The sequence below is a fragment of the Cheilinus undulatus genome, linkage group 5, assembly GCF_018320785.1.
Source record: "Cheilinus undulatus linkage group 5, ASM1832078v1, whole genome shotgun sequence".
In the NCBI taxonomy this organism is placed as follows: domain Eukaryota; kingdom Metazoa; phylum Chordata; class Actinopteri; order Labriformes; family Labridae; genus Cheilinus; species Cheilinus undulatus.
This window is the reverse complement of record NC_054869.1, coordinates 10,756,634-10,784,089: the sequence shown is the minus strand read 5'-3', so window position 1 is coordinate 10,784,089 and position 27,456 is coordinate 10,756,634. Positions and strand designations below refer to the sequence as shown.

The following is a 27,456-nucleotide window of genomic DNA, read 5'->3' as shown; positions in this document are numbered from 1 at the left end:
TGAATGATATGAATTAAGACGAGATTGCAATAGCTGTAAAGAAAGACCGCTACCTTCTGGAGTACGGCTACAGACTGTTCAAGAAGAACGAAAGGGTAATCAGCCAACACCAGCATATTCGACAAAAGCTGAGGGAGCTTGGCAGGCTGATACTGGCAGCAAAAAAAGTTGCACCAGCGAAGACTATAAAAGAACTTATAAAACCTGAAAAGTATGTTCATGTTGTCACTGCTGCAAGATGCTTAGCTGGATTCAGTGATGAAACAGGCAAATATAAATGTCCATCACTGGCTCGCAAAGTTGGACACAGCTTGCTTGCTTTGGCCATGTTTAAGAAGTCTGAAGGATTGAAGGCTAGAGATAAAGAAACAGTCCAAGACGCTGAGGAATTTGCACAGCTATACCAAGAAAGCTGGAAATTTGACATTGCAAGCCAAGCACTGATTCAGCTCGACCAGTCGAAGTGGAATTCTCCTCAACTCTTACCATTCACACAGGATGTCCAAAGTCTTCATGCCCAGTTGTCTGAAAAACAACAGCAACACTTAGATGCCCTGAAAGAAGAGGTTTCTCAAACTGGAAAGACCTGGCAAAAGTGACGCTGGCACAAGTTATCCTCTTCAACCGACGGAGAGAAGGAGAGGTATCCAAAATGCCCTTGTCTGTGTACTTGTCAAGAGACCTATCAGAAACGCATGAAGATGTTAACTTGGCCCTTACAGAACTTGAGCAGAAGCTTTGCAAACATTTTGTCCGGATAACCATTGTTGGAAAGAGAGGAAGGAAAGTTCCTGTTCTCCTCACTCCACTCATGAGGGAATCTCTTGATACTCTGGTTGAGAAGCGAGAAGAATGTGGGGTACTGACTGAAAATGGTTTCTTGTTTGCATTGCCTCATTCTGTCCACCACCTCAGGGGTTCTGACTGCATAAGACAGTTAGTGCATGAATGTAGTGATATCAAAAATCCCAAAGCTCTGACCTCAACAAAACTCAGGAAGCACATTGCAACACTCTCTACTGTTCTAAATCTGAAGAACACAGAACTTGACCAGCTGGCAGATTTCCTTGGGCATAACATTGATGTACACAGAAAGCACTACCGCCTTCCAGAGGGGACCCTCCAGCTCGCCAAAATAAGCAAAGTTCTTCTGGCATTGGAGCAGGGAAAGCTAGGCAAATACAAAGGAAAGAGCTTGGATGAAATTCACATCGATCCAAATGGTACTTAGTCATATATTCATAATCATATATATATATATATATATATAATTTTTTTTTTTTTTTTTTAATGGAAAGAGGTTTGAACAGGGCAAGTTTGTAGTGGTTAGAGTTTGACTATAACGGCACAATTTAAATTTAACTGTTTATTTAATCAGTCTAGCTGTTTATGTTCCCCTTGTTGTACTCTTGATTGTCAGAGGTGGATCACTACACTTTCAGCTGTCCAGCTCATTCATACAGTATTTTGTCAATTCACGTTTCAGAGACTGTTGAAATTGAAGCTTGTTCACAAGAGGACATGGAAGGTATGTGTGAGGCATTTTTGACACTGGTTATGAATTATCAGTCATTTGATTAGAATGTTTGGGTCTATATCTTCTTTGGCTATACAATGACAGCAGGTTCCCCTACTTAATGTCAATTATTGGGAATGCACATTTGGAAATAGGGAAAAGAGATGATATCACACAACATTTAGAGCTTTAACATATTTGGTGACTTTATAGACTCACCCTATATACTAAATTATCATGAAGAAAAGGATCAAATGCAGTCAGCTTACTGAAAGCTAGTTCTGTCTTGTTTATTTATTTTAACTTTTTTCTGTTGCCAGATGCCAGCATGGCAGAAGGCCAGGGTCGGAAGATGAGACCATCATCACGTCATTACAAGAAAGGACTTTTGCCCAAAACCAAAGGAGGGAGTTTGCGAAAAAGAGAGGTAAGCTTCTTGAATTTATTCATGGGGAACAAGAGGAACTTGGTTCGTACAGTTTACAGATAAAACAAATTCAACAAACACAAACCAGTTATCACTTAGGTCATCTATGGAATATGTTGTGTTTGTAAAATTCTTAAAGGACCTTAAATAACTCTTTATTCATAAATTTAAAAAAATGCACATTTCTACAACAGCCCTCTTAATGGTGCAGAAGTAGGTGCAAAGGTTATTGTGTTGTTAGCAGGGGGGCTTAAGGGTAGAGGGAAGAAATCCTTTTAGTCTGAGTGACAAGGAACTATATAGATGCACAGAGTACATGGGGGGCCTAGTGGGTGTTAGGTATGTGTTTCCTACTGCAATTTATGAGGTCTTCCTGTAAGTCTCTTGTGGATGCTGCAGAGAGGCTCCTGTCCCTGTCTGATGTTCATAGTCCTCACAATCTTGTTCAAGGGTTTCAGTTCAGCACTTGTTGCTCCAAACCACACTGGGTTGTTAAAGGGTTGGTAAAGGTTCCACAAAGCATCCATGAAAAGCTCAGAATACTTTTGACTGGCCCAGAAACTCTTTACTGAAAGTGAAAGCATTTACTGCTGCTCTTCAAAATAAGCTTGTCGTTGATTTGGTTGCCAAGATATCTACATACATACACTCTTAAAAATGCTTAGTTTTATAGCTTTTTACCTTCAGTGTCAGTTATAGTCGAGCTCCAAAAAGGCATCTGCTTATATTGTCAGGCACAGGGGCTTTATTCACGTGTATTCTCTTGAGCACCCCCTCAATATCCCTTGGTTGAAAACTCTACAAATATCAGTGTAAGCAGGCACATTGTACACGAGGTTGGTACTCAGTTCCTCCCACTCCAGTTCGAAGCTGCGCGTATGTTGGACTTCGGTGTTTGGAAAGCCAGTATGTCTTCACACCTTTCAAGACATCCCTGGTTTTGGTCTCTTGCAAACCTTTGTCTTAAAATTCCTGTATTATTTCATTATTTAGCCTGCCTTAAATAAGTTCAGCCTCAGTCCTGTGTCCTGAAGCAAAGGCTAATTTTTTTTGTGTCTTTCAAATTGTTAGTGGTCCTGGATTCTTATCATCATCACTTTTAATACAATAACCCTGTGTTTACAAAGATAATATGATTTGTGAGAACATCAATAGCTTCCTCCACACTTGTCTGAGAGATGAGCACTTCCCAGTCAGTGCAATCATTGTCTTGCAAGGTCTCAGTGGCCTCCTCATTGCATGGTTCCTTTTTAAAAATGGCCTTTCTTTGTACCCAGTTGCTGGCATTACAGAGACACAGGAGTCAGAAGATGCGGACAGTGTGACGCCACTGCCAGACAGCACATCTGCAGCATCTGCCCAAAACCAGAGAAGCTCTGCAAAAACTAGAGGTGAGCTAAGAAGAATCAGGCAGGTTAATGGACAAATTCTGCCTGTTTATCTGTTAAAGACACAGGCACCATGTACAAATTATATGAAATCTTTACTCTCTATTACTACAATTTTATAGTTGTCGCAATGACAAAATGAGGTATGCATGACAGACAAAAATGCAGCCAGCTTACCAAGAGCTACTTCATATTCATATTTTAGTCTATAGCTGTCTTGTAACTATTTTCTCTGACCAGATGGCAGTATACCAGAAGCTCAGGAATCAGAAGATGAGGCCAGCACCGCATCACTACAAGAGAGGACCTCTACAGCGTCTGCCCAAAACCAGACAAGGTTTTCAAAAAAGAGAGGTACGTTAAGAACACGGCAGGTTATTTGACTGTGCGACATTTAATATGCAACTTCAGTGCCTAGTGTGTAGTAAGCTAGATAGATGGAGTACAGTGAAAAAGCTAACTTCTATCAGACCAAGTTAGCCTGTAACTATCTGTTGCAATCAGAGGTGCAGGAACTATATCCACTAAATTTAATTCTCAACAAAATATGTTGTTTTTTAATAACTCTGACATGTTTTCCAATGAAATAATTGATCATAATTTCCTTTTCACTGCAAAAGTCAGCAAATTCATCAGAATAGTGTATGAACAGATATGCAAACCCACAAACTCTGTGTTAACAGGAAAACGCATTTAAATTTCATGTAGTTGCGGATTGTGAATGTGATTGTGATTTATAGACAAGCTTGAAGCTCTGGTATCTGCATCATGGTATCACAGGGCAAACAGGGCTTCCTATTACATGATCACGTTTTAAGGCTGTGAAAACAACAGTTGAGGGAGGAATATCCTAAATATGCATATATTTAAAGCTGGGAGAACTGTGGTGAGTTGTGGGATAAACAGATTTATTAATTATCTGTAAAATCCTCCATCTTGAAAAATAAAAACAGCTTTGAACATTTTGTTCCCAAGTTTTTAACTGATATTAAGAATCTCTGAATCAAGGAAAATAATAATAAATAAAAGCTCACTAAATGTCACCATCTTGGACATGCCCAATGTAATAAAATGTTGTTAGACATGTTAAACTTATTGGATTTACAGTTATCTCTACCTGATGCAGTAAAAAGAAATACACAAATTAGCTTCACTTTCAGAAAATAAATAATAAATTCACTTGATGACTCCTATTAATATATATGATCTGCATGCTTTGGGGAAATTCTCTGTTGAGTCTCTGTTAGTCTGGTATTTGCAGTCTCATCTTTGTTGTGCTTTAAGTAACTAAAGCACATGGCTGTAAGTCAGATTAAAAAACCAGTTACAGGAGTTTAAAACCAGAGATCCTCAGCTACAGTCTAACTAGGAGCCATAGATCTGGAAACATGTTTGTAATCACTTTAACCTGGACAACATCATTTTATCAGTCTAATTTCTTCTGATATTTAACACAGTATAGCTTACTTAAGGCCTACTCAGTTTACCTGCCCCACCTGTGCTGAATTTCATTTTGTTTTATTTCAGTGTTTATTTTTTTTAGTAATAAAGGCAAGCACTTCAATACAAACTAGCAAAAAGCAATATAATAAATGAAAAGGAGCAGAAAGAAGAATAAGCTTATATGATCAGCCCCTTTTACCAGACAGTAATTAACAATGTAGATAATAAAACACAAAAACTTTAAATCAAATAGCTGCAGGGCCAAAGAAGCCCTCACTTCCCTCTATAAGAAACATGGATTCAACCTACACTTTATCTGGAAAAGAAGGTAAAAAAATGAATCCAAAATACTACAGAGACAGAACCAAACTTTGCTTCAAGATCTCATCAGATCTTCTTAACATGATGGTTTTTATTCTAATTTTAAAGATGAAGTTTGATTTAGTTTCTTTGGTTTCTCTGTCCAGCTTGTTCCATAAACTGACTCCTCTCACAGAGATGATTAAATAAATAAGGAAAGATAGGTCATCATGTATTTGGTCTCAGTTAACAAATTTCCAATCTTGATTCAAAGCTAGCACCCATATACGTATACATATACACAAGTACATATGCATATACACACTAGGGATGTAACGATAACTGGTATAACGATAACCTGACATGCCAGATGGATGTGTGAAACACAGCTTCAATAGGAAACGTCTGAGAAAAGGCAGAGGAGTTGAAAAAAACTCGGAGTGTGATTGGATGAACGTTCTGTCTGTCGATCTCTACGGGCCAGTAAGAGAAACAAAACACGTGGCGTAGCAGTTATCAAGCTGCGCGTGTGCAGCTACTAAGGATTAACGAAACATGGCGACTGTAGTCATGTAAGTACTCGACTTTTTGTCGTTTTTAAAGAAACAACTCACTGCTGTTCTTGGTTCTTCTTTTAACAAAGAAATGTCAAGTGCTGATAAACTGGCGCTTTAGCAGCATCCACGCTAATCTCTTCCTCCATATGTGCACCAGCTCTTGCTGCTGCTTGTTAACGTCCCGACTCTGCTGCGCCTGAAAGCACTGCCCCTTGTCGCTGATTGGTCCTGTCACTTTTTAATCGGGCCCAAACGTTTCAGATGGGTGCTTAACAAGATGGATTCACCAGTGAAAAACAAGGAAACGGGCGTGTCCATCTGCTTTGCAAGGTTAGTATAACGATAAACCGTGATAAAATTTGTGATTATTGTTACCATTTCAAATTTTAATTATCGTCAAAACTGTGTTTGATTACCACACTTTAAAAACTCACAGTGATACTGCTTAATTCATGGAGAAGCAGCAGCTCTCTCAGAAGCGGGTGTGCATGTGCAGTTTGAACAGACACTGCTCTGCAGATTATAATTCATACTATTACATTTGCTTTTCCCTTATTTACAGAGTGGGCATGCAGCAGTACTTTCTGAACATTTTGAGCACAGTTCAACAATGCGATGATAATGATAACCATGATAGTTTTGGTCACAATAACTGTGATATGAAATTTTCATATCGTTACATCCCTAATACACACAGGTGTGCATACCAACACATAGACACATGTGCCTACATGTAGGTACATATAAAACAAAATAAACAAGTGAATAGAGGCAAAACAACTCGTAATTGAGCAAGTGGGCTAATCTCATTTCATTCATCCTTCAACAGGATAAATACCCTGCATTCAATTAGTAGTAAGTACAGACATAGAGGAGTCACGTTGATAGTTTGAGATAGTTAATTATAGGTCTCCATCTTTTCAAAAAAAATCAAATTCAATTGTGTTTTAGCTGTTATTTTTTTCCATTGATTATATGGACACTATCTTTTTATGCCATTGTTGTATTGTGGGAGGGTGTGGGTTACGCCAAGATAAGGTGATCATCTTCCATGCAATCAGTAAGAGTGTATGCAATACATAATTTTTCTGATTATTTACCAATCCCACTAGGGTCAAGCCTATAATATAGTACCTAGGGTCTAGGGTTAAATCAATGCCTAAGATGGATAGTATCTCTGAGTGGATACTTTGCAAACAAGATTTCAATCTTAAGAACTTCCAGAAGATATGTGTATGGTCTCCAATTTGATCCCTCCAACATAAATTTGTTATTCTTTGATCATATTTAGAAACAATATTGGCTGTTCTAAAAAATCTTATTAACAGTTTCCAACTAAATTTTTTCCAGGCTGGGCTGTTGGTGATTTTATGGGTTCTCTCACACACCTCCTCCAAGTCTTTTCCTCAATAATCGCATTTCATTCCGGTTCCTATTTCTCCTTAATTTCTGAAGTATTCCTGTTATAAAAGATTGCAAACATTTATACACTTTTGATATTATTTTAACGCTGTCCTTCTCTAAGATGGAACTAATTCATTTTGATTCCAGTGGGGCGGTGTTTTTCTTAATGCATCCCAATCTTTATGTGACATGAGATAGCTTCTGACTTGTAAATATTTGAAATGGTCCTTATGGCTGAGCCCATATTTATCTTACAAATAATTTAATATTACACCCTTCAAATAGCTGATGGATTGCAATGATCCCTTTCTTTGACCTGCCCTGAAAAACCAGGTCCATCCTCTTCGGCCGAAAAGGTGCATGAGAGCTAGAGCTTTCTTCTAGTTCTGCGTCCTGTTTTGACGCAAAAGCTATCGATACTGGGGTGGCTATTGTGTACCCTTGAAAACATACTCTGTTTGGTTTCCATACATGTGAATGTAAAACATTTTATTGTGAAATATTTTAAACATGTCTGCCATCACATAAAACACACACAAAAACAACCCTAAGTGCCCTCTTTGATAAAAAGACCTCCAAAACCATTGGGATGACTAAGAAAATATACAAAATATACAGACTCCTTAATATTAGTTATGTCAGCCCAACCCTGCTGTACTTTGGGCAGAAAATTCAATTTCTCTGTGGTGCACAATGAGTAAAAATGCAACAAACCATCACTTAAAAAGTCTGTCATGTTGCTGGGTGGGCATCGCTCTTCTGCATGCTCGCTGTGGCTTCCTGAGGTATTGTCCTCTCACCAGGTCTATTCTCATTTACCGGTTTATAGCATTCCACCCTCCACCTAAAATAAGATGAGGGGAGTCTGGATTTTGCCCTGAAACTTAACATTATTCTTTAATGTCTCTATTACAACAAATGTCTCACCATGTGATCTCAAGTGCTCACCAATGTGTGTGTCTGGGGACCTTGAAGCGAGTTAAGGAACCGTAGTCATAATGAAGGTGGTTCTTGTGCCCCTTCTGAATGATTGTTGGTACCTGCATGGATTGATTGATGAGCCAAAGATTTTCCTCGTACCTTCTGTATTGTCCATCCTAAATACTGCTGATCCCTCTCAAGTAAGTCCTGGTCAGAAACCTCCTTGTTGATCTCCAGTTCAGTCGGAGTTGGCTGGGCCTCCCCGATAGAGCGAAGATCCTTGTACCAGAGTCCAAAAAAAGTTAAAGCAGGGCTGGGTAAAGGCAGTGTGCCTTGATGTCTTTCCTCTTCAACATTTTGATCACCTCTCTAAATGTTGTTCTCTTTCTTTGAACTTCCACTGAGTAGTTGTGATCAAAGTAGACATTCAGACTCTGGAACCGGATGGTCCACTGCTCCCAAGCCTGCGGTAATATTGTTTGTTTTACTCTGTAGTCAGTAAAGCGTATGATTACCAGTCGTGGAGGGCACTCAGCCCCCTCTGCATTGTTGCAGCTGATCTGTGAGCTCTCACTATGTTGATGTCGAGATTGTCAGGGAGTTTTAATGAGGAAAGTAAAAAGTCAACTAGAAATGCGTGGATGTTTTCTCTTTCCGCAGATTCTCTGTTGGAAAATTCTGATATTATTGCATCTCTGAGCACTGTCCAAATGATTGATGTTAGCTGTTATACTAGCCTCCTTTCTGAGCAGGTGTGCCAATGTCCTCTCCTGCTGTGTGCTCCTGTCCTCCGTCTCACTCACCCTTTGCTTCGTTGGGGTGATTCTTTCATTCAGCATATCAATTCTCTGTTTTATCGCACTCACCAATGATTCGAGTCTTTCGAGTGAGGCTTTAGTGTCTTTGAAAGAGTGGTTATTCTCTTGTTGGAGGCTCCTTAGTTCGGTTAGCATCTCCAATACTCCACTAGCATGCTTGTTAGTCTCCTGTGGGGATGAATGCTGTTGCAGTGCTGCTGGCGTTCGCTGCCTCTGGTCTGACTCTTGGATCTCTTAAATGCTCACGCCGCGTTTCGTTTTGTTCGGGGTTTTATTGTTGTTGTGTTTAAGTATTCTGTTAATTTGCTCTGACTCTGTAGTCTGGTTTCCATTTGTTGAAGTATAATAGGGCTATTTAACTTCTCGGGCCCGGCAGAGTGGAGTAAGTAACTCAGGCATTGGATGTGAGGTCACCAGAAGTTGACTAGTAGCACTAGACCCTGGCAACACATCACTCCGACCCTCATCCACCTCCACTGGCTCCCTATCAAGTCCCGTATCAACTACAAAGTCCTCCTCCTCACATACAAATCTCTCCATGCTCTGGCTCCCCAGTACCTTTCTGATCTCCTCCATCCATACACACCATTCCACAACCTTCGATCTTCAGACACCGGCTTACTTTCCATGCCCAAAACCAAACTCCGAACCTATGGAGACAGAGCCTTCAGTGCTGCAGCCCCCACCCTCTGGAACACTCTTCCTGCAGACATTAGCGCTCCATCTCTGGACATTTTCAAAAAACGTCTCAAGCACCACCTGTTCACCACAGCCTACAGTCTTCACTAAACCACCCTTACACTCATCCTACCTTCACATAGTTTGTCCATGTCTATGTGTTCCTGTAAAGCGTCCTTGGGTTTCTTGAAAGGCGCTATATAAATTCAAGATATTATTATTATTATAGTATATATAGCTTTTTTATTATACTGTTTATTATTCCCCATGTAGCTAGTATTTTTATTGTTTTCTTATTATCCATACTAACTTATTTTTATATTTCTTATGCCTATTTTCTGCCTCTTTTGTTATTATTTTTAAAAGAATCTAAATAACTTTTTTTTCTTTTTTTGAAAGAGTTTTTCAATCCTTATGCCATCACTTGTTTGTCAGTCACATTCTTCTGGGCAAGACATTGGATTTTACAGTTTTTTTCATATAAACCTATCGATATTTCCAAAAATGTCCAATTTCTGTTTTTTTAGGTCCTCATTTAATGTCATCAGTGCTGCTTGTGACCTGTTTCTTTTTGAATATCTCCTTTTTGATTTCTATATCAGTACAGTCATGGTTTTTATAAACAGCAAAGAGAGGCAGATGGTCACTCATATCTGTCATCAGTATCCCACACTCCACTTTGTCTGCTGTTGTATTTGTAAAAATATTATCTATAACAGCTGCACTCTGTGATGTAATTCTTGTTGGTTATGTAATTACTGGAAAAAGACTCAAACTTAACATTGAATTTATGAAGTCAGTTGATGACCTCAAATCACAAGGATTTTCTAGATCAATATTAAGTCCTCATATAGAAAAACAGCCTTATTATAAGTTCTGTCAAACATCTCCATAATTAGATCTATAAATGACTCTACACAGGTACCTGCTGCTCTGTAGACGCAACTGTAACTCATGTGTGGGGGACCAGGTTAAGTCTTTCTGGGCAAGTGGGCAAATTATGTTTTGCATGGCAGTGGAAACACTGCACACCCAGTAGGTGAACAGTGACATGGGATTAACTTGGGTCCCTTTAAGATGCTGTGTCTATTTGATGAATTATTTCATGGATTAATTATGTGACTTTTGTAGTAACAGGGAAATGAAGGACATCAGTTTGATAAAGGGGACATGTCAGAAGTTTTGAAAAAAAAACAAGAATTTGTTCTGTTGTAACCCTGGTAGGAGTACAACAAAAACTGAAGCCTTTTTGGTCTGCATATGAATGAACAATACTCTGCATTTTGAACATTTATTAGCACATAGTGGGGTGGATGATATTCGAAATCTGGGCTTGATTAAGCCATTGATAAGCTATTTAAAAGCCCTCCGTCACCTGGCCTTTAATAGATTTTAGTTCTGTGACACCTAGGGGGTTGTGTGTGCAAGAGGTATTTAGTTAAAGGTGCAGTGTGTAATATTTAGCCTATTAGCATTTAGCAAAACAAGCTTGGTTAAAATGAAACATAACATTTATAAGTAGATTGATCTAAATTAGTGCTGACATCTGATAACACATTTTTAAATTTATGTTTTAAATTAACTCAGAATAAGCCTTTTATTCATACATAGGGAGGGTCCTCCAAGGGCGCTGCCATCTTGGATTTTTGCATTTTGCCTGTTTCTATGGCACCATAGAAGGAACCAAATAACAGTTAAGCATGTATTGATTTTTAAACTTCACTTGTTTCCACAGTTATCACCAGAGAAATGAGCATCACACTCCAGAATTGACTGTTAGATGTTGATAGTCCCATTTTTACACACCTTTAATGGTTGGTAAAACTATGTATTTTTCCTGACTGTGGGACAGTCCTGTATGGTCTCAACCAAGTCAGTACTTCATTGGATGACCAATGGAATCAATCTGATAGTGTTTCAGTTCTAGTTAGAAGTTAAAGTTCTTACAACTCTGTAACTTGTCCTTTTCATGCCCATTTAGGTAAACAAACTGTTGTTAAAAGAACCTGGACACCAGAGGAATGTGCTGCAGTAGAACGCCATTTAAAGAAATTCATTCTGATGAACCAAGTCCCAGGAAGGAGGACTGTCAGCGCTGCATCTCTGCAGAACCTCAAGCCCTGAAGAGTCGAGACTGGAGGGCAGTGAAGTACTTTGTTAAAAATCGAATTGCTTCTCTGCGAAGAAAGTTAGAGTGAAAGTGTTTCTCTGTACAGGGTAAAAGATAGGCTTGTAGGAGGAAGTGCTATAATATTTGAGATAGCCCTACTGGAGGCAGAACAGAACACGAAAATGTTTTTATATTCTCTGAAGTCTCATATATATAAAATAGATTCTTGCATTATAACGTACACTGAGCTCAGGTGCATCAACTTCCCACTCAGTCTGACTATTTATTTCTGAAATTATTCAGTGAATGTGCTGCAGTATTCATAAATATAACCACTTTACATTAAAATGTTTATTCCAGAATCTACTTAATATATCTGAGACTGTAGAGCATCTGAAAACATGTTTGTGCTCTGTTTTACCTCCAGTAAGGGCATCTGAAATACTAAAGCTGTCAAAGTTGCCAATGTTATCATGTTTTTATGTTATTATATTTTGTTCTTATCAACACAAGGAGCTGTCAGACTGCTTTCCTGTAATCAAAGCTCACAGTAATAATCAGCAGTTGATTCATGTTCAGCAGGTGATTGTTTTTTGATCATCACTGCCCTGTCTACCCAATGTGAGGAGAGAAGATGCAGGATGTAAACCTCTGATGCAGCCTTGCAGTATTTTGTTAATAAAAAACCTATAGAAACAACTGATATCTCCATCTAGTTTTTGGTCCCTGCAAAGGTAGAAGGACTAGAAATATCTGTGTGTGTGTGGAAGTGGATCCCACAAGTGACAAATGCTAGAAACGTGTCCCATAAGTGACCAAAAAAACTAGCACAGAGAAAAAAAGTTTAGAATATGGCTAACCTAAAGTGATTGAAAATTTTGTTGATTTTTTTTAAGCTTGCCTGATTTTTTACAGAGGTCTAAAAAATTAGCACAGGAAAAAAGTTTAGAATATGGCTAACCTAAAGTGACTGAAAATTTTGTTATTTTTTTTTAAGCTTGCCTGATTTTTTTACAGTGGTCTGGGACCAAAGGAAAGGGTGGGCCCCACAATTGGGTAAAAAACGTGGGGCCCCGCAAAGTGACAAATACGAGTATGGGTGTGTGTGTGTGTGTGTGTGTGTGTGTGTGTGTGTGGGTGGGTGGGGGGGCTGGGTTGAAATTTTTAGGTTTTTTTATGTAAGATGTATAAAATTGTGGGTCTTTTTCTATGGGTTGGGGGGGTTTGATATTTGAAAAATTTCCATGTTAACATTCTGGTAACTGGGGGGAATTTTTGGTGAAGGTATTGTAAATTTGGAGGAATTTGCTAAGAAATTTTGTGGAATTTGCTTTTAAAATATATGAATTTTCACGGGAATTTTCAGGAATTTATATGGAATATTGAGGGACTTTTAAAAATTGTGATTTTAAGACTTTGTACTAAAGTCCCATTTAAACAAATATGTAGAAATCTTATTTACTTTCTCTGGGATACTTTTAACTTTTACTTTGAACAGAATTTTTACGGAATTTGTGTGGATTTTGAAAGGAAATTTTCCAAGTAATTTGGAAGTTTTAGTAGAAATTTCTTTCATGCTTGGCCTTCAAAAGTCGTTGTATTCATCAAAAAAACAAGAAAAGTGACTCCACCATATTTCTCTTGATGATTGACACCTTTTTTTAACTGAAGATCCCCATAAATGGAATTTAGTCTCTTAAATAAATAAACTCTTAAGACACCTGGACCATTATGAAATGACCTTTTTTCCCCTTTTTCATTTAAGTTTTAAAAAAAGTTATTCCATGATCAGTTTGTACTGGATCAGATCAAATTTAACCAAATGAAATCAGATCAGACTGAATCGTTCCACATCTTAAAACCCTGTAAAGTAAAGTGAAGTTTTTGTCTTAACACTCTAGATATGTTGGAATATGGTTGCTGTGAACATGTGAAAACACTGAGATCTACATGTGACTAAATTTTGGATTTGGACTGTTAGAAAGTTTTTCACCTCTTTCCTGGCTTGGTTTCATGTGGGCGGGGCCAATAGAACAGATCTTACTGCCTCATTTTTCATGATTTTGAAGCTTAATTTTATAAACTAAGAGATGTTTTAGATGACTGAAAATTGATTTAGGGGTTCATAACATGGGGACCTGTCATACAACAAACCTAAATACAGATTAATTTTCACTTTACAGGGTCTTTAATAAATTGTTAGTGAACAAATTGCATCCTGTGATTGGAATTGAATCATCTTGAGAAGAAGAGATTCACACCCCAAGTAAATACTGTTCATAAAATGTTCTATTTGTTTCCACTGGGGCTGGTACTTTGTGTAGCATAAGCGCCCTCTGCTGGGGCCTCTGTAGACTTGAGTGGTGCAGCTGTGTATTGTTGCCAGTCTGCATGATGTCAACCCTGCAGCAACCTGATGTGTAGTAAACTAGATTCAAAGTAAAAATACTTCTAAAAGAACATTATTCTTGGTTAATGTACTATTTATACATGTCCTTGTATCTGTGAGAGTCTATGATCAATATCAAACATTTCTGTGGTGATACTGATTTGTTAATGAGTAATTTAGGCTCACCATGTTGCTTTGCTATGTTATGATAATCATTGCTTCATTATCCGTCCCTGTGGTGTAAGTTCTCAACCAGGAGCTCATTACAAGAGTGTCTGTAGGAGACCTGATGTGCCTCTGTTGTTATCAGAATAAACAGCATGCTGGTGCCAAAAGTGAACATTTATGCCTGATTAATCACAAAACACATGAGGGAATACACAGATACATTAACCATCATTCTCTACAGTCTCCCTTAAATAAATGCAATCACTTAAACCAGTGCTGCCATGCTAAATTTGATGCTGCAGAGTTCATGCACTTTTTAGTGATGTCACAGTTGTTATGTCATCCCATTCTGTACTATTTATTTTTCATTAGTCAGGCTTTCAGTAAGCTTCAACATCCTCTTGAAACACAGATTCACTCTAATGCTATAATGTTATCTCTTTAAAATCCTCATTCATCTAAAATAAAGCACTAACCTCCAAATAAGTTCATGCTAAAAGATAAGACCTTGTAATAAGCCAGCCATGGAAATGCACTTTTATCTGTGTCCTTATCTTTAGTGTTCAAACTGTTTAACATGAAGACTAGTGATCAATGGCAGTATGTATAAACTAAGTTTGATCTTATTTGTCATGTTTTGATCTCACTCTGTCACTGCAAAGCAAATGCTCAGTGTCCTATTTATAAAATAGCTTATTAGACGATGTGTTGCTGCAGCCACATTATCTCAATAACCTTTCAACTGAATCAGAAAGCGACAGATTGTTTCCATTCAAAGGATATGCAGCTAATTAACAGAATAATATATGCAGTGTTTTATGGGAAATGGCCTTTAATGCCTGCGGTGATGAACAATAAAGCTCTTTGAATGGAATTGGAAACAGATGCTCACACATGATGCGGGAGGAATGAATAATTCAGTGCATCCAGTTGATGTTTCAGAAGCAAAACAATATCTGTAACTCACGACTGAAAAAAGTGATTTTATTTTTAAATGCTGTTTTACAGCTTCAGCAATCAGAGAGGATAATCAGGATGAGATATGTCTGGCAGGCGGGCTTCAATCAGGCCCACGACTAAAGCACAACACAAAAAGACTAATCATTAAAACTCACTGCAGGCAGTGTAAACAACATGTGCTTATGTTTGCACATTAAGACAATTTCTGTCATATATAGAACCATAAATGTTTAAGCACTTGGAGCTGATTAGAAGAGCTGTGAAGAATAAGGCTCATTCTCAATGCACCACTTCTACTACTTAGTCCTAACCATACATTTTATACATTCAGAGGCAGGGCGTCCTGATTATTATTAGAACAGAGGGATGGTGCAAGAGGCACACTCCAAACTGAGTGTTGTGGAAGGTCTCCTAGCAAAGCACTGGCAAGATCTGAATATTGCTGTAACAATTCTGAATACATGTTATCAATATAATACAGGTATCTGCCGATATTAGCTTAAAAAGATGATTTTAAATGTACAGTATATAAAATAGCACCACCAGGGGGCTCTCAATCAAAACAATAACATAACGAGAAAACCAGAGTTTTGCTTTCATTCCTAAATTTCTCTTAATGAAGGAAAATAAAGTCTAGTGTTGCTTCTAGTGCACATTTGCATTCTGAGAGCGCTTCCAGCATGAACGTGGAAGTGCACTTTTAAGTGCATTTCTCCCTCATTATAAGAAATGTATTAATAAAAACAAAACCGTTTTCCGTCTAGAAAAAAACAATTATGAGGGGCTGTTTTTATTGAACAGAGTCCTCAGTTCAAACAGGAAGTAGTATTGAGAAGGAGATGGGTGGCACTGAGCAGTGCTGGTCTTACGGCTAGCTCAGACTACACGATTGTTTTGGTCGTTCATGATGGCGCCATGTCAGACTATGCGACCGAAATCTTGTCCTGTCTTGGCCGACAGCCTGGCCACACTACAAGAGTGGTTGGGACCACTCAGCGTATGCTGACGTCACCACTGTCTCCGCGACTGAACGCAAGTTCACAGGTTGTCGGGGGGCGGGCCAAAGAGTGTCAATCACTCTACAACAGAAGCGCTTTATGTGATTGTAGCGGTCTTTTTGCTCAAAAAAGAAAAAAAAAGGAAAGTAAGAAACAATTATGGATTGGATTATGGATAATAAGTATGGATGTATCAAAAGGAGGACAATATGGACTGGCTCTCCTTCAGACAGGACTTAAGGTATGCATGTGATAATGTAAATAAAATAAAATGTACACATTAGTTTTAGGAAATAAAAGGGGATAAAAGTGGTAAATCTTGTAAATGATGATGCAAAGATAATGAGCAAATGTTCTCCTGTTGTTAGACGTCAGGATTCACGTTGTTAATGTTAGGTCACGGTGTCAAACTAGACGATAATGTATAAAAAATTCTGATATGCTAGTCTTGTTGAATCGTGGTCGTGTGGAATCGTAAGGAGGCTTGGACGCGTCGTTCATTATGTCACACTACAAGATGGTTTGTCGTTCCCGACTCTCAAAATCAGGCCCGAGTTTTGACGACAACCTGCGACATCGCAGTCGGGCTTAAATCTGGCTGAATTTGTGTAATCTGAGCCGGCCTTTAACTCGTTGTAACTCGGAGTAACAGAGTGTTGGGGTGGAATCCATGTTACAGGGATGAATTTGGGAGACTGAACTGGCAACCTAAGGCAGCCACATCTGAGATTCTAGGTATTGGTATCAATATCAGTATCAGGTAAAATCAATTTTTCATTTCATTTTTTCATGTACATACTGCGGATGACTACTAGGACAAGAACTTAAAGGGCTGTCATATTTCACTGGAGAGGCTTTCAGCACTACCTCTTGTAGCTCTGTTTTGAGGGGCAGGCAGCACTGAAAAACAAGGGGTACTCAGGGGAGATCAGAAATAGGACTGGAGTCTGTCTTTGCAAATGTTTTGCACAGCTATCCTGATCATAAGCGATCTTACCATCTGGAAAAGGTAGACAGTTGCCTTGGCCCTCTTGCTCCTAAGGGACTCATGATGTAATTATTGTAAGTGTGCTTTAAATATTATGTATACATCTAGAATTACTTTCCCCACAGACAAATTAAAAAATATTGTCAAAAATAAATTGTTTTGTTCTGTCATAATTACTATTTTAAATTAAATGGATGAGGGCCTCATAATGGTTTTTGCCCAGGGCCTCTAAATTTCTTGACCTGCCCCTGACCCTGATCACTAGTCTGATTACTTGATCTGTTAGAAGCACAACAAAAACGTTTAAAAGTAGAATTTTCAATATATGTTCGATGTTAAAAACATTAGCTGGAGTATTCTAAAGCTCCAGTAGTACTCATTTCTCAACTTCTTATGGGTCTTGCATTTTTAAAGGAAGGTGTTTTTTACTACTGCACCCCAGTGAACCATTTCCCCTTTGCTTTAATACCACATCAAAAGTTGCTGTTGCACAGTCAGAGAGGTTTTAGCCCCATTCCCTACAGCACTGTGTATTTCTATTAAATTTTAAAGGAGAATTTGCAAGAAGAACACTTCTTGCAAATTCATATTACGCACCCCACGAGAAGCTCTTACAGAGAGAGAAACATGATGAGCTGGGACCAATTTACCGTCTGTAAGTACAAATGTAGCATCACTGATCACTGAGAAGTGGATGAATGCTGAACTATTTCTGACCGAATTACACATTTCAGTTGAATTTCATCATCTAATATTTGGGAAAGAAAAACATTGTTGTAAGACTTCACTTAAAGCAGATCTGCCTGTCTGACTGCTGTACTTCATCCGTACATCATTATGAGAGGCAAATCCACATTAAAGGAAGAGTTTATCAATGAGATAAGATTAAATGATATATGCATCTCTCTTGTCAGTCTGTTAAATATAAAGATACCAACTCATGTCAGCTGTAAGCTTAGCAGAGAGAGGGAAATCACTTCCATTCAACATTAAAAATCAATAATCCATAAGTAATACTTTAGCTTATCATACAGAGGTGTGAAATAGTGACAGTAAACATTTTATGAAGCCACATTGTGTGGTTGTATAATCACCATAGTTCTGAGCAAGCATCTGATTGGACAAGAGACGTTCCCTGAGTGACAACACCGGGACTTCGAACAATACACATCATTCCGCCTCAGCCAGGAGATCTGTGGCTGATATGAGATGCTGAATATCGTCACTGCTCTGATTATCTTTGGCACAGTTTCACGGCCTTATAACTGGGCCTCATTTCTTTATCTAAACAAGTGCAGAGTCAAACTGAAAGCTTTTCTTGGTAGAGATGGTGCTCTTTTCCTGCATGAGTTTTATCCAACAACAAGCTCCAATGTTCATAAACTATGGTAGCAGCAGCCTGTTGAGCTCAGGAGCTGTGCATGCCTACTACCTTATTTGTCTTGTTGCTCTGATTGGCCAGTAATGAATGTGATGGACAGAGAGTTTGTTCAACCACCTTCCAAGAATTTTTTTAAAAAGTTCTGCCCTTCCCAAATGCTTTCTATGGGAGCATTCCCACATGCTTTCTATGGGAAATACATCCCATACAATGCATATACATTTAACAGTCTATATGGCATGTCAGGTTAGTCAATATTCCCCAGTGGTACCTGAGTGGGCTGGAAAGTTATGTGAAGGTTTTTGCCACTTGTTTTGCCAGTAAAATAAAGGTGGTCAATTAAAAGAAAATCCCCATGTCACAGAAATCCACAGTCGACATGTATTTGTTGTAAAACTTTTTAAAATTTGTTTTGGTAGTTTGGTTCAATGAGTTTTGTCTTGAGTATGGGCTATTAGCATTGACTCTTACAATCCTAATGTATTTATTCTGTATTTAAAGTCTATTTTATCTTTATAGTTAAACTATAAAATAAAAAATGTGCCAATATTTTTGAACTGTAAAAACAGTAGGAAGCTTGAAAAATGTGCACATGTGCAAACTAAGGAATCCATATTAGCGTTAGCTGAAGCCATTTGCATAATGTTTGTCATGATTCCAAAATAAAATCAAGCATTTTTTATTTTAAATTTGCCACAGTTACTTTGAGGATATCTGATTACTGGCTGGAGTTTCATCTGATTGGATGCTGTGAGAGCATGTTGATTGCATGCTGGGAGGGAAAGCATTTCCTATTCACACAAGATTAATCTCTTATTAATTGCAATAAATTCAGAGCTTTGGTGTTCATTGCAAAAAAGCTCATATTGCAATAATGAAAAATAAGGATTTGTTGTGTAGCAATTACAGTATGTGTTTTTTTATTTCCACTTTCTATCATTTCATTATTGCCTTGTTTTCTTCTTATTTCACACTTACTTGGCCAATGAAGCCAGTTCTCATTCTGGTAAGTTTTCTAGCATCAGCATCTTTATCACAGATTCTCTCTGCAGCAGGGCTTTGTCCAATATTTTTTTTAACACATGTTCAAACCCTCTCCAGAATCGAAGCACCTTTAAAAGCTGCTGATGCTAACCTTTTCTGGGAGATGCACTTCACTCTGTGCTAATGTAATGACTGGACTTTTTCCAGTGTAGACCACAGACTGACTTGACAAAGTGTTATCGAGCAGAGAGAAAGAAGTGTGTTATGTGACTCTCATAAATTTCAGTCTTAAAAAAAAAACAGAGCTGTGAGCGCCCTTGAGCCAGGCAGATACCCCCAACATCTCTGACACCCTGTCAGCTAAAATCAATGTTACCTGGTTGTTCTTCCCCTTGGCAACACACTCCCTCTTCTTATCCTGCGGAGCCGGCCAGTCGATCTGGAGAGAGAAAGAGACAGATGGGTGGGCAACACTCCATGAATGATGCGCCTGCCTCTGGCCAATGACTATTACACTCTGAAGGCATGTTATGCACCGATGTATCATTTTCATTTGGGTGACAAGAAATAATGTATGCTGAAAATAGATTTCTCTCTTTGGAGATCATAATGAAAAAAAATAACACATTTCATTTTCTTGAACTCTACCCTGCAGTTTTGAGCAGTACACTGTTACTATAGCAACAAGAATTACACACATCACAATAAAAAAATAAGTACACTGATTTTTTTTCCTGAATGATCAAATCCATGTACTAAAGCACTGTTACATGAGCAGCTGCTTATCTTTGAGTCCAAGTGTAGGTTTGACAAAAGTCCCTCACAGTGTTTTTGAAATATTCTGCTCACATGATCTAAAGTAACAGTCACCATGACCTTTGACCTCCAAAATCTGAAAAAAATCATCCTTTAGTTAGTCAGGACATTTTTGCAAAGTAAAAGAAAATCCTTCAAAGTATTCTTGAGATATTGCATTCAGAAGCTAGGATTAAAATTCACAAAATCTTGACAAAACCCCCCAAAAGTTTTAGAGCTATCATGATCACAAACAAGTGATAATCACAACGGTTATTGACCTCTATATCTGACCTTTAACCTCTAAAATCTGCTAAGTTCATCCTTCATTCAGAGTGTTTTTGAGATATTGCATTCACATGGTTGGATGAAAGAGAGGCCTAATGACTTGACCTGTGACCTTTTGAATATAATAATTTCACCAATGAGTCTGAGTGAACCTTTTCATTCAGAAAATATTGCCTGAAATCAAAAAGAAAATACCTGAATATTTTACTGAGCTGTCATGGTCACAAGCAGGTGCCCATGCTGAATGGCTATCACGGCATGAGCCATTCACTTGAGACCAAATTTTATTTTCTCGTGAATAAGCAAATGAATGAATGCAGAGTGATTTTGCCTAATTACTCGCTCAAGCTAGGAATGAACACAGGCTCTATTACCTTTACCTTGGTCAGATTTGTTTTCCTCCATTGTTGTCAACGATAAACAGATTTTTTTTGGATGTCAAAGTGATTATAAAACATAGATTTTTTGTGTTGTTGTTCTTATTTTAGTATTGCTTTGTTCTGTTTTTATTTCGTTTTAATATACGGTGCTTAACAAATTTATTAGACCACCACCCAAAGTAAGGTTTATGCCACAGCTGCCCTAAAAGCATTGGTTATTACCAAAATCATTTTTTATGTTTCTGCAATGGTTAATACACCAATATGTAGAAGCTCTTTAACCCAAATGATATTTTTAATGTTAAAATATAATTATTACTGTTATCCATGAATTTTTAAATTTACTGATTTACAAAAAAACAGAAAAAATAGTAAAGCACAATATTATTTCTTGATTAATATGTCAAATTATAGTTATTTATTTGCATTCCTGAACAGAAAAATTAGTTTTAGTGGTTGAATGTTATGCTTGATTCATTTCTGACTTCTCAGAGAAGCCCAGTGAGCTGGCTCAAATTTGGGTAAAAAAGGTGAATTCAGTTTGAAATTCCTCATTCCTGTTCAAAATGGTAAAACGTGGAGAGCTCACTGGAAATAAAAGAGTCCGCATTAAAGCACTTCATGATGCTGGATGGTCTTTGAGACAAATATGACAGATGGTCTAATACATTTTTTAAGCACTGTATTATTGTTTTTTAAATTTCATTTTATCTTACTTTGTCTCCAGTAACCTCCAGTGTCTCCTCATTTTGAATTATAAGATGGCATTTCCTCAGTATGCACGTTCCTATTCTTACAGAATCCATTCCTCATGATGTAAAATGGACATGATAAATAGACTTGAGCTTGCATAGTACTTTTCTAGTTGTCTGACTTCTCAAAGCTCTTCATCAAATACTTGCCAAAGTTGTGTTTGGATTATGGGGTGGGGAAGAGGCGACAGGGATGGGGTGGAATAGGGTGAAGTCATGTACTTTCTTTTTAAAATTTTGTTTATGTGTAAGGCACTATGTGCAACATTGTTTTGTATGAAAGTGTGATACAAATAAAGATTGATTGATATGAAGTTGACACTCAATGACTTCGATCTCTGATCTTTGAACTACAATCTAACTGGTTCATCCTTGAGACAGAGTGTACATCTGTGTGATGTTTGACAAAAATCACTGAGGTATAAAATTCCTAGAAATTTCACTGACAGATGTTCACAAGTAAGTGATAACAATGACGCTCAATGGCCTCGACCACTGACCTATGACTTCCAAAATCTATCAGTTCAACCATGAATCAGAGCGGGTATGTGGGCAAAGTTTGGAGAACATACCCCATTTTGAGATTTTTTGTGTACAAACTTGGAGTGAAAATGGGGCCCAATGACTGTGACTTTTTAAGGATATCTTTTAATTAAATTTTTCATACATTGCACTGTTGTTAATTTCGTCCAACTAAAACTATGACTAAAAATGTTCATCGACAGCCTTTTATTCCATGACAAAAACTAGACTAATACTATAAAAAATAGATCTGTGATGACTAAAACTGACAAAAAGTAAGTTCAGTTTTCGTCAAGATGACTAAACAAGACTAAAATGTAATGTAGTTTTCGTCTGACATTCAAAATCTGTGATTTTTCTCCACTGTGGGTAAATCTGTCAAAATACAATCCATCTGTGTCTATTCTGCCTCTCAGCTGTAGAGAGCAGGGACCCCAGCTTTGGCAGAGTGCAGAGAACACACCACCATGATTTGGTACCAGATTTAGGCAAGAAAATAAATACTTGGACTAAAAGTAAAGACTTAAATGTTAGGACTTTTTATGGACTAAAACTAGACAATAATATTTTGAGTTTTCATCAACTAAAACTAAAAAGGAGAGAAATGACTAAAATGTGACTAAAACTTAAAGACATTTAACCTGAAGAGAGGACTAAAATTAAAAATAGCTGCCAAAATTAACACTGCATTGCTCAAATGTTAACTCTGACTCAAGGATAAACTGATTACATATCTGACACCATGACACCCAATGACATGATATTTGACCTATGACATCCTAAATCCTATCAGTTCATCCTTGAGTCAACATGGACATTTTTGAAAGACTGTAGAACATCCCTTTAAAGTGTTCTTGAGTTATTATGTTCAGGCTGTACCCCACCCCTTTTCCAATGACAGCTGGGATAGGCACCAGCCCCTCGTGACCCCCAACAGGATAAGCGGTATAGAAATGAAAGGATGGATTAGCAAGGAAGGAACATGAGGCCTGAAGACTTTGACCTTGCCGACATCTTTTTGCAGGTTTTCGTCCAACTTCTAACGAAAGTTACAAACTGATTACACAGAGTGGACATTTATGTCTACCAAAATGTTTGACAAGTTTGACTAAAACAGACCAGAAAATTCCTAGAAATATTGCTGAGGTGTCATGTTCACAAGCGATAACTATGGCACACATTAACCCTGATCTTTAACATATTAACTTTAAAATCTAAACAGGTCATCTTTGAGTCAGTGTGGACATTTATGCAGAATTTGAAGAGTATCAAATCAAAGCGCTCTTGAGGTATTGTGTTCACTGGTATGAGGAGGCATAGGACAGCTGGGGAACCTGAAAACATACCACTTCCTGCCCCTGGCTATTGCCGTAGCAGCGCCATAAAAACAGGAGTATGAGTTGTAACCTTCTAACAGCTCACCCTGAACTTAAGAGTTACTATCTTCCCAAAAAGCACTACAGTACATTCAGGTATTACACTCCTTGGACTGAGCTGTCCGGTTGTTGCGGGACAAAGCGCCTCTACAGAGACTCGGCTTCTTGGCAGCAGCGATTTCATATCGGCCCCATCAAACACTCTTTTAGTAGTGGGCCGTAACTGTGAGGTCTTTCCTGCAGCAAATCCCTCAATGATTAAACCATTGTTTAAAGCTTCACAGACACACTGGCAAGCAAGTGTATCATAATGCACCTGTGTGCCTAGCTTTTGTCCTCTGCAAGGTTCAATTCTGCTGAAACAAGCAGAGAGGGAGGGGGGCAGCCAATAAAAAAGAAATGTGCATGCTCATCTACACTTTACGTCCACACGTGCTTTAACCGATGCCCTCCACTGTTTAGTATGATTTCTGCAGCTTCTTTTTAATGACTGTGTGACACATGACTGAACTCTGCTCCGTGGACTGAGGTCCAAAATATGAACTGTGTTTACTAAGAGGTTTCCACACCATTAGAAATAATTACACTGGTCATTACAGGCAGATAGCAGCTGCAAATTCAGTATTAAACGCTGATATACTTGACTGGATACAGACCAACAGCAATCAAACAATGGGCTGTTGTCGTTCACTGAGCTGGTAGATAAAGTAAGTGTTTAAGAGTAGACTTATTACTCTGACTTTATAAAGTATTAAAATAAAAACCTCAGACATGAACAGCACAGTGGATGTTATATTTATCACCTTGACCTTCTGGTGCACCATTTATTAATGCTGGTTTAAATCTTGTATTCATTCCTGGTAGTGCATGATTATGAACTTGAGATAGTGAAGGTTTGATATCTGCGGTTATCACAGGAATCAAAGGAAGTGAAATGTTTAACTTCTGCTCATTATTATTTTTAAAAGAATATAAAATAGGGATAAAGTAACAGCAGCAGTTTATTTGTTCCAAAGGGATTTTCATCATCTACTTTTATTTTCTCATCCTAACTTCCTTCCTCATTTGCTGCACACAGATACGTTATTCTGCAAACACAAATCAGGGCGACAGGTGGTAGCTCTTAGAGGTACAGACTAATTGCCTACAGAGATATATCTGCAAAATTAATGTCCCTGGCCTCCCATTAGTGCATTGCACTTATAATAAGAAACAGCTCTTTACATGGCTCTCACACATTGCCATTTCAAGATGAGATATTTAGGTCTGTGTGACGCTTCGTCTCAAATGTGTAATGTGTGGAGGTGGAGCGGTGGGGCAAAGTCGTTCTGCCCCTGATCTGCTATAGGAGGCAGTAACATCGGTGTAATGGAGGAAGACGCGGGCAATGCTTAATCCTAAAGCCAGCAGGATAAAACGGCGCTCTGTTCCTGTGTGTTGATGCCTGACAGTGTGTATGTGACGGCCAAGGGAAGACATTTGTTTCAGGCTGATGTTTTCATTCAACTTCCTGCATGCACATATGATGACGTTAGATTCTCACCTACTACATATACGAATTTCTATCAGTAAATTAAAGATAATTTTCAAGAATCACTAAAGTTTAAGTGATTTGCTTTAAATGTTGGGATAATTTGCAGTTTGGATATTTTGCTTAGAAATGATCAAGTATTTTCCTGGAAATTAGGGGATATATTTGTATATTTTAATGGGAAGATTTGGGGGTATTGCTTTTAAATTTTTGTTAGTATTTTTACAGAACTTTTGGAAATTCATTTGTACATTTTTGTGAATATGATGGAAGATTTGGGGGAAGGGGTTGCCCTTTGAAACTCCTCCAGAATTTCATTGAAATTTCTGGGAATTTGTTTTGATAGACGTTTTCCTTCATTTTCATCTTTTTGAGAAAGTATTTGGAACTTTTGCAGAATTTGCTTTGATAATTTGGGAATGTTGAGATGAGTTTTTCATAATAAGATTTGTGAAAATTGCTTTGAATTGTTTTTAGCAATTCATGGGAATTGGGGATATTTTTTCATAAATTTGGGGGAATTGTATTGGGAATTTAGGGATCAGGTGTGCCCTTTAAAATTTTCAGGAACTTTGTGGAATTTTTAGTGAACTTGTTTTAATAGTCAGATGTGCCCTTCAGTTCTTAATTTTTAATTTCTTTTAATTCGGGGGAATTTTATTGGGATTTTGGGGGTAGACTTGCCCTTTAAAATTACAGTTTTTCATGGAAATTTAAAGGAAGTTGTTTACTTTATTTTCATGGAATTTCTGAGAATTTATTTGTAATTTTTTTTAATTTGTTAAGAATTTTAGGGGGAATTTACTTGAAATTTTCAGGAATTGTTTTAGATGTTTTTTATTGGAATGTTTAGGCTTTATGATAAAGGTTCCCTGAAAGATTTGACGACTTTTTAAAGAATAGTCTGCTACATCTGCTACAAAGAGAGTTCCTCTTCTAAAACAGAACTCAAGTTTTCCATAATCGAAAAAGTCAGCAGAAATGGAAGACATTTCCTAAAAAGTATATCCTTAACTCATCATAAACTAGACGGTAAAACAGAATATTAATCTCATTTTCTGCATCACTTGGCCTCTTAAACATTGGTGCACCAATATTAAGCTACTGCAGAAGCAATGTGCAAGTAAAAAGGTGTAATGAACTTTTTGACACCGCTGGTGAGGAGTCGTAATCTGTAAAGTCCTAGAGGTAATTTTTATTCTGTCCCCATTAGTGTCTTAAGATACAACCCATAAACTTTAGATAGATTACAGGAAGTAACTTTATCTAATGAGCATGTTAATCAGAGAAAAGGTCTCAGTCCTAAAAATAAGGCAGCAACTTTTATTTTAGGAAGCACCTCCTTAGTGCCATTACACGGCCACTTGGTTTCAGCCTTTTGAAAAGCCGGTGCTTACTTGTTCTCTCATGCATACAAATAATACAGTCGCAGCTTTTGGCCTCAAGCAAATGAGCTTAAAAAGGCTTTAATGAACACTGGGTTTAAACTCGCTGAATGACACTGCACTAGCGAATACACCCAGGTTCTAACAAAATTTTAGGGGAGGATATGGATTTGTGAAGCAAATGTGAAATGGATGTTTTTTCTTTGCACATGTATAAAGCTTGAGCAGAGTGTTGCAAATATAGCCAGAGTTGTATCTCTGGTGTTTTATGGAAGTAAAAGGTCTAAATAATGTAGAAGGGAGCACTTCAGACAGAAATAGGGGCTGTTTGTCCAAAAGGAAGTCAAAATCCAGAGAAAAATATCCCCCAAAAAAGTTTTGTGCAGAAATAGAGATGAAAGTAATGAAGAGAGACAGCGAGAATGACAGCAGCAAAGACATAAAGAGAGGTGCTGTTAAAGGAAGGAAGGGGGAGGAGGGGTGAGGGAGTGATGGGCAGATGGAGACGAAGGGGACGGACTATTCCCTCGTCTTCATGCTGTCGTTTTTCCACGTTGGCTTCTTCTCCACACAGCACACCGGGGGCCAACAACAGGTGGTGTTATCATTACTGTAAGACTCATAACCCTCGCTCAAGCAGCCGGGGCCTGTGTGACGTGAGTGTACGGTGTCTGTACGTGCATGTGCATCTAATAACGGCTCATTAAGGTGCTAAATCAGATAACAATCCCCCAAACCGCCGCAGGCTGCTCACTACACTGTCATTGCGCCGCTGTAATTGTATTGATCGCAGTATGGACCAATTATTAAAGGAGAAAAGCAAAGCCTGACTGAGTCTCTGAGGCTTTAGCATCAATGTATGTCTAAGTGTGTGTTTTAGGTCAAGTGAAAGTATTTAGAGAGAGCTTTTATCCCAGGGCGATCACAGAAGAAAAACAAGTAATACAAATTAAAAGTAGGACAATAAAAACAGGATTAAATAAGCGCATTATAAACT

The 27,456-nt window shown here is 38.0% G+C and overlaps 1 protein-coding gene and 1 long non-coding RNA gene across 3 annotated transcripts in view; one reads left to right on the top strand and one right to left on the bottom strand.

Annotated features, from left to right (window-relative positions):
- Window positions 1-27,456, bottom strand: part of sema4c (sema domain, immunoglobulin domain (Ig), transmembrane domain (TM) and short cytoplasmic domain, (semaphorin) 4C) — a 211,860-nt gene that overhangs the window by 56,544 nt on the left and 127,860 nt on the right. For both annotated transcript variants that reach the window (XM_041787078.1, XM_041787079.1), the window contains one exon: window positions 19,807-19,869. In XM_041787078.1, coding sequence (XP_041643012.1) covers window positions 19,807-19,869 — 63 coding nt within the window. The remainder of the gene's footprint in view (window positions 1-19,806; window positions 19,870-27,456) is intronic.
- Window positions 1,859-11,530, top strand: LOC121509599. The gene is made up of 4 exons (XR_005991885.1): window positions 1,859-1,943; window positions 3,221-3,334; window positions 3,572-3,685; window positions 11,434-11,530. It is a non-coding gene; the product is annotated as an uncharacterized LOC121509599 (long non-coding RNA).